Source organism: Stegostoma tigrinum, chromosome 15, assembly GCF_030684315.1.
Source record: "Stegostoma tigrinum isolate sSteTig4 chromosome 15, sSteTig4.hap1, whole genome shotgun sequence".
Lineage (NCBI taxonomy): Eukaryota > Metazoa > Chordata > Chondrichthyes > Orectolobiformes > Stegostomatidae > Stegostoma > Stegostoma tigrinum.
Window position 1 is genome coordinate 79,155 of NC_081368.1, and position 14,986 is coordinate 94,140.

Genomic DNA, 14,986 nt, shown 5'->3' on the forward strand with positions numbered 1-14,986 from the left:
ACAGAGTTGTTAAGAAGGGGTATGGTGTGTTAGCTTTCATTAATAGAGGGATTGAGTTTAAAAGCCATTAAGTTATGCTCCAGCTATACAAAAGCCTGGTTCAGCCACATCAGGAGTGACCAGTTCTGGTCACCTCATTACAGGAAAGATGTGCAAGTGTTGGAAAAGCTGCAGAGGAGATTTACCAGAATGTTGCTTGGAATGGAGGGAGGGTCTTATGAGGAAAGGTTGAGAGAGCTAGGACTTTTCTCTTTAGAAAGATGAAGGATGAGAGGTGACTTGATAGAGGTGTACAAAATGATCAGAGGTATAGATAGAGTGGACAGCCAGAGACTTTTTCCTAGGGCAGAAGTAGCTATTACAAGGGGGCATAGTATTAAAAGTGAAAGGAGATAGATATAGGGGAGACATCAGAGGTAGGTTCTTTACTCAGAATGGCCGGGGCGTGCAATGCATTGCCAGAGCGTACTGGAGTCGGCCTTAATAGGGGCATTTAAGCGGCTGTTAGTTAGGCATAGGGATGATAGTAATGAGGTGGGGGTGGAGGTTAGGTAGATCTTAGGATTAGGGTACAAGTTCAGCACAACATCATGGACCAAAGGGCCTGTACTGCGCTGTACTGTTCTATATTCTATGTTCTATGTCCTATACTTCTTCAGCCAGAGAGTGGTGAATCTAAGGAACTCATTGCCACAGGAGGTTCTGGAAGTTAGGTCATTGAGTATATTTAATACGTACGTAGTTAGGTTCTTGATTGTCAGGGGGATCAAGAGTTACGGGAAAAACGTGCAGAATGGAGTTCAGAAACATCAGGTATGATTGAATGGTGGAGCAGACTCAGTGGGCTGAATGGCCAAATATCTGCGATGTCTTATGGCCCTAAGCTTACAACATTTCTCATCACCAAAGACTCCCAAATCATCCTCACCTTTCATCCTCAAGAATATGCTGGTCCACTGGTCCTTAAAAGAGTCATACATGTCAGATATGGATTTACATTCAAACCTAATGAACGTTTCTATCACTTTGTGGTCTCGCTTCCTCAACAGACCCTGCACAACAGTTAATTAATCTTTCCTCGTGTTTTATCAAGAGCTTGCCAATATTACATTCAACTCTTAACAGGGATATGGCTCTGCTCATCAGATATCAGGACCCTGTAAAGCAAATACAAAGCATTAAAGCTTACCAGTCTGTCAAGACTTGTGCCAGCTGCTGTCGTAGGACGTTCTTCAGGACGGTAGGGTCTGAATCGAGCATTAAATCCATCAGCCACCGATCTACCTGAGCGACTTGCTGACCAAGTCTTCGGTTTGCCACAGCCTTGAAATGCCTAGAGGGAATTAAAATTGACAACCCATCAGACACGCCATACTTTTATAAAATGAATTAAATTGGCTTGTCCATTTTTGGAATGGGTTTCTCAATGTTTAAAATGAAGCTTAACCACCATACATAGAGAAGATTGTGATTTTCCACTTTGGACACCGGAGTGGGGACCAGGTTAACAGCCTATTCTGTTTGCATTTTTGATTTCCAGCACTCATAGTTCCTTGTTTATATTTAAGTGTTTAATACTCTACAAATCAGATTCAAATCCCATCACAGCAGATGATAAACTGTGAATTCCATAGAATCTGGAATTAAAACCAGTCAATTAATGACTATGTAACCATCTGATTCACCAATGCCTTTTAGGGAGGGAAATCTGCCATCGTTACCCAGTATGTCCTCCATGTGACTTCAAATCATCTCGAAGCGGTAGTGTCTTAACTGCCCTTTGAAATGGTCTAGCAAGCCACCAATTAAAAGCAATTAAAGATGGGCAGAACATTCTGACCCTGTTAACACCCATCCCATGATGGAGTAATAGTTCCGATTTCAGCGGGTTATCATTTATTTAAAAACCTAAAGAACCGTGGATGCTGTGAATCAGGAACAAAAACCAAGTTGCTGGAAAAACTCAGCAGGTCTGGCAGCGTCTGTGAAGGGAAAAAACAGAGTTAATGTTTTGGGTCCAGTGACCTTTCCTCAGAACTCATTTACTTAGTATGTATCATTTGTTTACTGGTTTTCAAAAACTTAGACATCAGGAAACCCTGCAGTTTGCCACTAAGGTACACAAGAAGCTCCCTGAATTCTTCTGGGATAAATAACTCAGTAAATCTCGGCTGAGGAACTGAATTTCCTGCTTTGGCCGGGTGCCGAGTGTGCCTTTACATAGAACATAGAACAATACAGCACAGAACAGGCCCTTCGGCCCTCGATGTTGCACCGACCTGTGAGCTAATCTAAGCGCCTCCCCCTACGCTATCCCATCATCATCCAAGATAATAAAATGTGAGGCTGGATGAACACAGCAGGCCAAGCAGCATCCCAGGAGCACAAAAGCTGACATTTCGGGCCTAGACCCTTCATCAGAGAGGGGGGATGGGGTGAGGGTTCTGGAATAAATAGGGAGAGAGGGGGAGGCGGATCGAAGATGGAGAGAAAAGAAGATAGGTGGAGAGAGTATAGGTGGGGAGGTAGGGAGGGGATAGGTCAGTCCAGGGAAGACGGACAGGTCAAGGAGGTGGGATGAGGTTAGGCATGGAGGCGAAGGCGGTGGAAAAACTGCTCTATGTCCAATCGTGCTTCAGGACATGGTCGAGCAGTTTCAAGGCTGAAGAGATTACAAGAGAGTTGCAATGGGAGAGAGATTCCCTGAGTTTGGTCCGGAGGGAGGAGGGTAACTTCTTCAGGTTAGGCATCCCTGGAAGAGGCTTCGCAGTGAGGTTAAAATAGTATCAGAGATAATGGGAACTGCAGATGCTGGAGAATCCAAGATAATAAAATGTGAGGCTGGATGAACACAGCAGGCCCAGCAGCATCTCAGGAGCACAAAAGCTGACATTTCGGGCCTAGACCCTTCATCAGAGAGGGGGATGGGGTGAGGGTTCTGGAATAAATTAGGGAGAGAGGGGGAGGCGGACCGAAGAAGTTACCCTCCTCCCTCTGGACCAACCTCAGGGAATCTCTCCCCCATTGCAACTCTCTTGTAATCTCTTCGGCCTTGAAACTGCTCGACCATGTCCTGAAGCACGATTGGACATAGGCGGCGGAAAAACTGCTCTTTGCCTCCATGCCTAACCTCATCCCACCTCCTTGACCTGTCCGTCTTCCCTGGACTGACCTATCCCCTCCCTACCTCCCCACCTATCTTCTTTTCTCTCCATCTTCAGTCCACCTCCCCCTCTCTCCCTCTTTATTCCAGAACCCTCACCCCATCCCCCTCTCTGAAGAAGGGTCCAGGCCCGAAACGTCAGCTTTTGTGCTCCTGAGATGCTGCTTGGCCTGCTGTGTTCATCCAGCCTCACATTTTATTATCTTGGATTCTCCAGCATCTGCAGTTTCCATTATCTCTCCCATCATCATCCATATGCTTATCCAAGGACTGTTTAAATGCCCCCAATGTGGCTGAGTTCACTACATTGGCAGGCAGGGCGTTCCACGCCCTTACCACTCTCTGAGTAAAGAACCTGCCTCTGCCATCTGTCTTAAATCTATCACCCCTCAATTTGTAGCTATGCCCCCTCATACAAGCTGAAGTCATCATCCTTGGGAAAAGGACTCTCACTGTCCACCCTATCTAATCCTCTGATCATCTTGTATGTCTCTATTAAATCCCCTCTTAGGTCTGTTCTACATTGGAGAGAAGGAGGCTAAGTCCCTCAGCCTTTCTTCATAAGGCCTGCGCTCCAGACCAGGCAACAACCTGGTAAATCTCCTCTGCACCTTTTCCAATGCTTCCACATCCTTCCTGTAATGGGACGACCAGAACTGCACGCAGTATTCCAAATGAGGCCACACTAGCGTTTTGTACAGTTGCAGGATGACATCACGGCTCCGGAACTCAATCCCTCTACCAATAAAACCTAACACACCGTAAGCCTTAACAGCTCTATCAGCCCGAGTGGAAACTTTCAGGGATCTACGTACATGGACACCAAGATCCCTCTGCACGTCCACACTACCTAGAATCTTTCCATTGACCCAGTATTCTGCCTTCCTATTATTCCTCCCAAAGTGAATCACCTCACATTTATCCACATTAAACTCCATTTGCCACCTTTCAGCCCAATTCTGCAGTTTATCCAAGTCTCCCTGCAACCTGCAACATTCTTCCACACTGTCCACCACTCCACTGACTTTAGTGTCATCTGCAAACTTACTAACACATCCATCTATGCCTGCGTCCGAGTCATTTATATAAATGACAAACAGCAGTGGTCCCAAAACAGATCCTTGAGGCATACCACTTGTGACCTGACTCCAGGCTGAATATTTTCCATCAACCATCACTCGTCGCCTTCTTACAGAAAGCCAGTTTCTAATCCAAACTGCTAAATCTCCCTCAATCCTGTGCCTCTGTATTTTCTCCAATAGCCTACCATGTGGAACCTTATCAAAGGCTGTACTGAAGTCCATGTACACCACGTCAACTGCCCTACCCTCATCCACATGCTTGGTCACCTTCTCAAAAAACTCAATGAGGTTTGTGAGACACAACCTGCCCTTGACAAATCCAAGCTGACTGACTATCTCCAATCAAATTGTTGCTTGCTAAATGATTATAAATCCTCTCTTATAATCCTTTCCAAAACTTTTCCTACAATAGACGTAAGGCTCACAGGTCTATAATTACCTGGGTCATCCCTACTGCCCTTCTTGAACACGGTCACAACATTTGCAATCTTCCAGTCCTCTGGTACTAAACCTATAGACAATGAGGACTCAAAGATCAAGGCCAAAGGCCCTGCAACCTCCTCCCTAGCTTCCCAGACAGTCCTTGGAAAAATCCCATCCAGTCCAGGGGATTTATCTACCTTCACACCTTCTAGAATTGATAACACCTCCTCCTTACTAACCTTAATCCTTTCAACTCCAGTAGCCCGTAACTCCGTCATCTCCTCTACAGTCTTCTCCTGTTCCTCAGTGAAAACAGATGAGAAATAATCATTTAGCACCTCTCCAATCTCCATAGGGTCCACACACAACTTCTCACTTCTGTCTTTGACTGGCCCTATTCTTACCTTAGTCATCCACTTATTCCTCACATACCTATCAAAAGCTTTAGGGTCCTCCTTTATTCTACCTGCCAATGTCTGCATGTGCCCTCCTTGCTCTTCTTAACTCTCTTTAAATCCTTCCTAGCTAATCTGTAACTCTCCATCGCCTCATCTGAACCATCTCGTCTCATCGTCACATAAGCCTCCCTCTTCCACTTAACAAGGAGATACAATTTCTTTAGTAAACCACGGTTCCCTTACCTTATCGCTTCGTCCCTGCCTGACAGGGACACACAATATCTGTTCCTTAAACCAGCTCCCCATTTCGATTGTCCCCATCCCCTGCATTTTGCTAACCCATTCTATGCCTCCTAAGTCTTGCCTAATCGCATTATAATTGCCCTTCCCCCATCTATAACTCTTGCCCTGTGGCATGTTCCTATCCCTTTCCATTGCTAAAGCAAACATAACCGAATTATGGTCACTCTCCAAAGTGCTCACCTACCACTAAATCAAACTTCATTACCAAGTAACAGATCCAGTGTGGCCTCCCCTCTTGTCGGCCCTTCGACATACTGAGTCAGGAAACCCTCCTGCTCACACTGAACAAAAACTGATCCATCCGAGGTACGAGAGATACAGCATTTCCAGTCAATGTTAGAGAAGTTAAAGTCTCCCATAATGATCACCCTGTTCTTTTCACTCCTGCCCAGAATAGTTTTGCTGATCCTCTCCTCCACATCCCTGGAACTTTGCGGGGGCCTATAAAATACTCCCAGCAGTATTACCTCTCCTCTCCGGTTTCTGACCTCAGCCCATACCACCTCAGTAGACGAGTCCTCATCAAAAGTTTTTTCAGCCCGCGTTATGCTGTCCTTGACTAACAAAGCCACACCTCCTCCTCTTTTACCACCTTCCCTGACCTTCATGAAAGATCTAAACCCTGGAACCTGCAACATCCATTTCTGACACTGCTCTATCCAGGGTCCAAAATGGCCACATCAAAATCCCAGGTATCTATCCAAGCTGCAAGCTCACCTACCTTATTCCAGATACTCCTGGCTTTGATACATCTTAAATCAAACCATCTACAAGATGGCATACAGTGTCATAATTCTTTAGCAGGTTGGATGGCCTCAACTATGGTAGTCATCTCGATATTGGGGAGACAGATTGCAGACTGGGAAATTTTACTTTGCGGAACACTTAAGCTCTGTCATAAATATGACCCCAAGCTTCCAGTTGCCTGCCACTTCAACACAGCACTGTGTTCCATGGCTGACATTCCTGTTCTAGGCCTGCTGCAGTGCTCCAGCAAGACTCAAAGCAAGCTAGAAGAGTGAAAAACTTATCTTCCATTTCAGGATACTACAGCCTTCAGTGTGAGCCTAATAATTTTACAGCCTGAGTATCTTCTTCCTTGTCTATTACCTGGCCCACACCAAGTCCTGTCATGACATGAGTTGCTTTCATCACAGCCCACCCATTTTCACTCAATCACAGGTCACATAACCTTTCCTTCTCTCTCTCAGCTCCCGCTTCACATATCCACTCACTCCTCCACCACCTCCTAAATACTCCCCACCCCTCCCATCAGGGTCTGGACTTTAAGTATTAACTCAGTTTTCTCTTCACAGATGCTGCCAACAGGACTGAGTTTCTCCAGCAATTTCTGTTTTTGATGGTACAGAGCTCCTTTTCGCAGACCTGAGTGGTCTCCATAACGTTTTGAGAAAGTTATCTAGTTTTTTTGTTTTAAAATCAGAAACTGATCAGAGTCTGAAACATTGTTACATCATATCAAATCTCTTCCCCATTCAAAACAGTAGCTTCTGTAAGAGATTTACTGATCTTTGATTGTTCACTGAAACTGTTTCACATTCATGTTGCTGCATCTGAGTTGAAGCCATTTTTGGATGGCAGAAGAGCAAACCAAATGACTGCACAATAACTTGCACATTGTGTCTCCAGATGTTCAGCTCACAGCTAAAGCCATCAAGCATCTTCAAAGTATGTTACTCAGTTCCCACAATCAAAAGACATTTAACTGAATTTTTTGAGGTGATGATCAGCTGAGTAGATAAAGGTAGTGCAATTTATGTAGTTTATATGGACTTCAGCAAAGCCTCGATAAAGCCTTACCTGAGAGATAGAAAAAGCAGGTAAAGACATATAGGATCCAAACATAAGATGACGCATTTTGGAAAGACTAAAAGACAAAGAGATTACTCAATGAATAGCAGGACACTAGGAAGCTCAGGAGGAACTGAGGGATCTTGGGGCATTGTCCACAGATCTTGAAGGTGACAGGTTAATAGCACCATTAAGGCAGCCTATGGGACACTTGCCTTTATCAGTTGGGGCATAAATTATAATAGCAGGGAGCTGTATAAAACTTGATTTAGCCCACAGCTAGTAATGGTTGTGCGTAGTAATGGTTAACACACTACAGGAAGAATGTGATTGTATCAGACCAGGTGCGGAGAAAATTCACCAGAATGTTGCCTGGCTCGAAGAATTTTGGCTATGAAGAGAGATTAAGTAGACTCCGATTATTTTCTTAAGAGCAGAGAAGGCTGAGAATTGAAGTGCAGAGATTATGAGGGACATGGACAGGTTGGATAGAGAGCAATTGCTTCCCTTAGTTCAAAGCTCAATAACAAGGGGGCATAATTTTAAAGGTAAAAGTAAAGGGCAGGAGAGGATTTTTTCTTCATCCCAAGAGTGGTGGGAATCTGGAATGCACTACCCAGAAGGCAATAAAGACAGGAAATTTCAATCTTTAAAAAAAAAAATACTTGAATGAGGACCTGAAAGTGTCATAACATTCAAGGCTATGGACCAAGTGCTGCAAAGTGTGATTTATTTAGATGGATCAATGAAGATTCTAGTGAGACAAAAGGGCCTTTGCTGTGCCATATGACTATGTCTGCGCTCATACTGTCAAGCTGTCCCTGGAACATATGCCCATTTGGACAGAATTTTATAATAATTCAGGGATCTAAAGCCTCCTTTCAGAACTCCTGCCCCACATCTTCAGCTGACACTGGAAATTTCCTTTCCAGAAGGAAGTGCCATTCCATTCTCCACAGGGTTTCTTGTATGAGCTGCAGCTGAACATCCTTCACTTCTTTGATCTTGTCAACCATATAGACACAGGACAGAATTTCATCCTGCCATCTGGAGGAAGGCACACCGCCATGACAGACTTGCCATGTGGGCATCCTCCCCCTTACCACTGGTGGAGAGTGTTACATGAATCAGTGCCATGGAACAAAAGATGGTCATGTACTGTCAGACTCTCAATTTTTTTGTGGCCTTAAGGAGTCCACGTTCCACGTCTGAACATGGTTGCACAAGGTTGCAGCCCCATTCCACCAGGGAGGCTGCTCCTCTAGTTTTGTCTTCATTTCAGCCCTTTGCTCATGATTTGTCTTACTCCCTTCTGTGCCTATGCTTGCACCAGATTGTCCCAAATGTGAGAGCACACAGCAACTACTGGTGCACTTCAGGCATTCCCTTAATTGCCTGTTGTTGCAGCCTTCAGACTCAATTATTAGGGGTCATGATTTCAAGGTGAGAGGGGAAAAGTTTAAGGGAGATATGCGTGATAAGTTCTTTACGCAGAGGGTGGTGGGTGTCTGCAATGCATTGCCAGTGGAGGTGGTACAGGCAGGCAAGACAGTGTCATTTAAGATGTATCTAGACAGATACATGAATGGGCAGGGAGCAGAGGGATATGGATCCTTGGAAAATAGGCAACAGGTTTAGATAGAGGATCTGGATCTGTGTAGGCTTGGAGGGCCAAAGGGCCTGTTCCGGTGCTTCAATTTTCTTTTTTCTTTATTCAAAGTACGTCAACAGTATTTTGAAATTGACAAATCTACTATTAATTTTTTTTAAGAGGTAGTAGGAATTGAAGATGCTGGAGAATCTGAGCTAACAAGGTGTAGAGCTGGATGAACACAACAGGCCCAGCAGCATCAGAGGTGCAGGAAGGCTGACATTTTGGGCCTTTTCTGAAGGAGGGTTTAGGCCCGAAATGTCAGCCTTCATGCTCCTGATGCTGCTTGGCCTGCTGTGTTCATCCAGCTCTACACTATTAATTTTTTAAAATTTTGTTACACTTTAAAAGGCTCCTTTAAAAGGATGTTAATTTAGTTTATTAGCTTAATTAGTTAGACCATAAGACATAGGTGTGGAAGTAAGGCCATTCGGCACATCAGCCCATCAAGTCCACCCCGCCATTTAAATCATAGCTCATGGGCATTTCAAGTCCACTTCCCTGCATGTTCCCCATAGCACTTGATTCCTTGCGAGATCAAGAATTTGTCGATCTCTGCCTTGAAGGCATCTAACGTCCCAGCCTCCACTGCACTCCATAACAATGAATTCCACAAGCCCACCACTCTCTGACTGAAAAAATGTCATCTTATTTCCGTTTTAAATTTACCCCCTCTAATTCTAAGGCTGTGCCCACGGGTCCTCGTCTCCCCGCCTAACGGAAACAACTTCCCAGTGCCCACCCTTTCTAAGCCATACATTATCTTAAGTTTCTATTAGATCTCCCCTCAACCTTCAAAACTCTCATGAATACAATCCCAGGATCCTTAGCCGTTCATCATATGTTAAACCTACCATTCCACGGATCATCCGTGTGAATCTCCGCAGGACACGCTCAGTGTCAGTATGTCCTTCCTGAGGTGTGGGGCCCAAAATTGGACACAGTATTGTAAATGGGGCCCAACGATAGCTTTATAAAGCCTCAGAAGCACATCGACAACCCTCTTGAGATAAACGACAACATTTCTGTTCAAGAAAGGGAGTAGAGACAACCCTGGTAAGTGTAGACCAGGGAGCCTTGTGTTTATCATTTTTATAAATGACCTGGATGAGGGCGTACAAGGATGGGTTAGTAAATTTGCAGACGACACTAAGGTCGGTGGAGTTGTGGATAGTGATGAAGGATGCTGTAGGTTGCAGAGAGACATAGATAAGCTGCAGAGCTGGGCTGAGACCTGGCAAATGGAGTTTAATGCAGACAAGTGTGAGGTGATGCACTTTGGTAGGAGTAACCAGAAGGCAAAGTACTGGGCTAATGGTAAGATTCTTAGTAGTGTAGATGAGCAGAGAGATCTCGGTGTCCATGTACACAGAACCTTGAAAGTTGCCACCCAGGTTGACAGGTCTGTTAAGAAGGCATACAGTGTTTTAGCTTTTATTAATAGAGGGATCGAGTTCCGGAACCAAGAGGTTATGGTGAAGCTGTACAAAACTCTGGTGCGGCCGCACTTGGAGTATTGTGTACAGTTCTGCTCACCGCATTATAAGAAGGATGTGGAAGCTTTGGAAAGGGTGCAGAGGAGATTTACTAGGATGTTGCCTGGTCTGGAGGGAAGGTCTTATAAGGAAAGGCTGTGGGACTTGAGGCTGTTTTCATTAGAGAGAAGATTGAGAGTTGACTTAATTGAAACATATAAAATAATCAGAGGGTTAGATAAGGTGGATAGGGAGAGCCTTTTTCCTAGGATAGTGACAGCGAGCACGAGGGGGCGTAGCTTTAAATTGAGGGGTAAACGATACAGGACAGATGTCAGAGGTAGTTTCTTTACTCAGAGTAGTAAGGGAATGGAATGCTTTGCCTGCAACGGTAGTAGATTCACCAACATTAGGTACATTTAAGATGTCATTGGATAAGCATATGGACATACGTGGAATAGTGTAGGTTAGATGGGCTTGAGATCGGTATGACAGGTCGGCACAACATCGAGGGCCAAAGGGCCTGTACTGTGCTGTAATGTTCTATGTTCTAAATATTACTTATCATATTTCAAACCAACTCTGGATACTGGCCAGGACTTGTTACTTGATGAACATCCCCACTCTGATTCAGGGAAGGTCATGTTCTATAGTACATTCACTTTCTTAATCACGGACTCTACCTGCAAGTTAACATTTAGAGAATCCTGGGCCAACACACCCAGATCCCTTTGTACTTCTGCTTTATGAATTTTCTCACCATTTAGAAAATAGTCCATGCCTGTATTCTTTTTTCCTAAGTGCAAAACCTCACATTTACTCACATTGAATTTCGTCAGCCATTTCCTGGACCATTCTCCTGAACCGTCTAAATCTTTCTGCAGCTTCCCCACCTCTTCAGTGCTACCTGCCTGTCCACCTATCTTTGTATCATCGGCAAACTTTGCGAGAATGCCCCCAGTTCTTTGTTTAGCAAAAGAGTATGCAGCTAACCTGACTGTTTCCATACTCTTTTGCTTTATATTGCCCCTCTGTGACATTGCTGTTAACATGAACCAATTCATGTTTGTCATTTATTTACCCATTCCAAAAACCTATCCAAGTTCTTTTGAAGTTTAACAATACTCTTTTTACAGTACACAAAGTTTTGTGCCATTTTCTTGAGAGCTAGAATTTTCACATCCATTTGAAAGGAATTCATTACTTCTGAAATTTCAAGTTTTTGTGGCTCCCAGTTAGTTGAGTATTCCTTTGTCAACAGTTCTGTAACTTCTTTCCTCAATGAAGTCTCATCCTCTCTGCCCTTCAGTGGAGTTCTTCTCCCAGCACTCCTCCTCCTCCTCCACCTCCACCTCCACCTCTCCTGCAGCATCCTTCTTCCCATCCTCCAACTACTTACAGCAGACTCTTCATCTGCCTCCTCTTTCCCAGTAAATGCATCCACCCACTTCCCACCACCCCCAAAACACATGATTTTGCAAATGTTCTGGCACCTGGTAATGCCTAAACTGTCACACTTACTTTCCTAACTACTTGTTATTCCACCAATCATGCACTATTTTTGTCCTGTGTTGGTTGCTGATAGGTACACTCATGCTTTAGTTTCTTACCTTGCAGACAAAAGGCAACCAATCACCAATCACTACTTGCAGGCTGGAAAGCAAAGTAAAAAGCAGCATCTTCTCCCTGCCTCTAGAGTGAATTCCCACCTAAGTAGCACTCAGCTCACATAGCAATATCTTCAGATCATTGGGTTTCCCTCCTAAGGCAGGACATTTTTCTTTGTTCTTTCACGTGGGTGTGGGCATCACTACAAAGACCAGCATTGTCTAGGCGGCAGTTAAGAGTCAAATACATGCACGCAACTCCAGACAGACAGCCAAGACACATCAGTTAATGATAGCAGATTTTGTTCCCTAAATGACATTAGTGAACCAGATGGAAACTTGCAAGAATGGCTATACACTATCATTTGACAAGCTTCTAATTTCAAATTTTACTGAATTCAAGTTTCACCACCTGCCATGGTGGGATTTGAACCTAATGTTTCCAGAATATTTGCCAGTGCCTCTGGATTACCAGTCCAAAGGCATCATCACAACACCAATGCCTCACCTGAGGGGATATCCAACTGCTCATACTTTCTCGCTATGTATACAGTAATTAGGTGGCATCCTTGTAGATATTCACTGTGCCCTTTCCAGTGTCTGCATATCCTTATTTTACAATTGCAAATTGAACTACAAGCAATACTGTCATCCAATAAAGGTTCAGTATGGTTTTGGCAAAAAGATCTGTAGCTCGGGATATGGATGAGGTTGTTGACTTGCTCACCAAGCTGGCTTGTTCTCTTTCAGACGTTTTGTAACTGTCCTAGGTAACATCAGCAAGGCCTCCGATGAAGCAAATTTATTCTACTCTGCTTGGAATTTATACTGTCCAGTCCATTACGGTGAGTGCTGTCATTTCCGGTTTTGAGCTGTATGGGTTTTTTTATGGGGTCCAATTCTATGGGTGGAGAACCATGCCTCTAGGAATTCCAGTGCATGCCAATATTTGGCTTGGCTACTACAGTTACCTTGTTCCAGTTAAACTGATGGCCTTCATGTCTAATTGTACGAATATTAAGGAGAGTTCATCATTGCTGCCCTGACACTTGACTCTCCTTTCTCTCCACAGATGCTGCCAGACCTGCCGAATTTTCCTCGACTCATTAGGTCCAGAGCTGCCCCTCCCTTGTTGGGCTATGCACAGACTAAAAATGTTCTCTTGGATGCTTAAGAATTTTTCCTCCTCTCTACCTCCCACAGTAGAACTATCCCAGTTAACATTTGGGTACTTAAAACTCCAAAACTATTACTGCCTTGCTGTTCTGCCACTTCTTTGAAATTTGGTTCCATATTTGATCACCTAAGTCCATCAGACTGTTTGGAATCCATAATACAGTGAGTTTGCCCCTTTTGTGTTTTTAACTTTTACCCATATGATCTCATTTGATGATACTTTCAAGATGTTATCCTCACTGATATTACATAGAACATAGAACATTACAGCACAGTACAGGCCCTTCGGCCCTCGATGTTGTGCCGACCTGTCATACCGATCTCAAGCCCATCTAACCTACACTATTCCATGTACGTCCATATGCTCATCCAATGACGACATAAATGTACCTAATGTTGGTGAATCTACTACCGTTGCAGGCAAAGCATTCCATTCCCTTACTACTCTGAGTAAAGAAAAATCTATCCTATATCTTTCACCCCTCAATTTAAAGCTATGCCCCCTCGTGCTTGCCGTCACCATCCGAGGAAAAAGGCTCACCCTATCCACCTTATCTAACCCTCCGATTATTTTATGTGTTTCAATTAAGTCAACTCTCAACCTTCTCTCTAATGAAAACAGCCTCAAGTCCCACAGCCTTTCCTCATAAGACCTTCCCTCCAGACCAGGCAACATCCTAGTAAATCTCCTCTGCACCCTTTCCAAAGCTTCCACATCCTTCTTATAAGGCGGTGAGCAGAACTGTACAAAATACTCCAAGTGCGGCCGCACCAGAGTTTTGTACAGCTTCACCATAACCTCTTGGTTCCGGAACTCGATCCCTCTATTAATAAAAGCTAAAACACTGTATGCCTTCTTAACAGACCTGTCAACCTGGGTGGCAACTTTCAAGGTTCTGTGTACATGGACACCGAGATCTCTCTGCTCATCTACACTACTAAGAATCTTACCATTAGCCCAGTACTTTGCCTTCCGGTTACCCCTACCAAAGTGCATCACCTCACACTTGTCTGCATTTAACTCCATTTGCCACCTCTCAGCCCAGCTCTGCAACTTATCTATGTCTCTCTGCAACCTACAGCATCCTTCATCACTATCCACAACTCCACCGACCTTAGTGTCGTCTGCAAATTTACTAACCCATCCTTCTACGCCCTCATCCAGGTCATTTATAAAAATGACAAACAGCAGTGGACCCAACACCAACCCTTGTGGTACGCCATTAACTGGTCTCCAGGATGAACATTTCCCATCAACTACCACCCTCTGTCTTCTTTCAGCAAGCCAATTTCCGATCCCAACTGCTATATCTCCCACAATCTCATTCCTCCGCATTTTGTACAATAGCCTATTGTGGGGAACCTTATCGAACGCCTTGCTGAAATCCATATACACCACATCAACCGGTTTACTCTCATCTACCTGTTTGGTCACCTGCTCAAAGAACTCAATAAGGTTTGAGAGGCACGACCTACCCTTCACAAAACCGTGCTGACTATCCCTAATCAAGTTATTCTTTTCTAGATCATTATAAATCCTATCCCTTATAACCTTTTCCAACACTACCAACAACTGAGGTAAGGTTCACTGGTCTATAATTACCAGGGTTAATTGATTCTTTGATCTATATTGCAATACCTCCCCTTCTATTTCCCTCTTTCCTGTCTGAATACCCTATAACTAGGAATATTTAGCTACCAATCCTGCCAAGGTTCAGTCAGAGCTATGGTATCTGTGCCTTCAGCTCAAGAGCCTCATTCCTCAGGTTCCTTGCAGTAAAATATACTCCATTTAGCCTTGCTAAACTGACTTCTAACTAATCTAGTCTGTTATCCTGTGATGTCACACCTGAAATTTTGTTGAAGCAGTTCTACTATTTGTCCATCTGCTTCAGG

General features: G+C 44.1%; 1 protein-coding gene across 2 annotated transcripts in view; it reads right to left on the reverse strand.

Annotated features, from left to right (window-relative positions):
- LOC125458723 (glypican-6-like) overlaps nucleotides 1-14,986 on the reverse strand; it is a 141,479-nt gene that overhangs the window by 55,145 nt on the left and 71,348 nt on the right. For both annotated transcript variants that reach the window (XM_059651300.1, XM_059651299.1), the window contains one exon: nucleotides 1,190-1,333. In XM_059651300.1, the coding sequence (XP_059507283.1) occupies nucleotides 1,190-1,333 (144 nt within the window). The remainder of the gene's footprint in view (nucleotides 1-1,189; nucleotides 1,334-14,986) is intronic.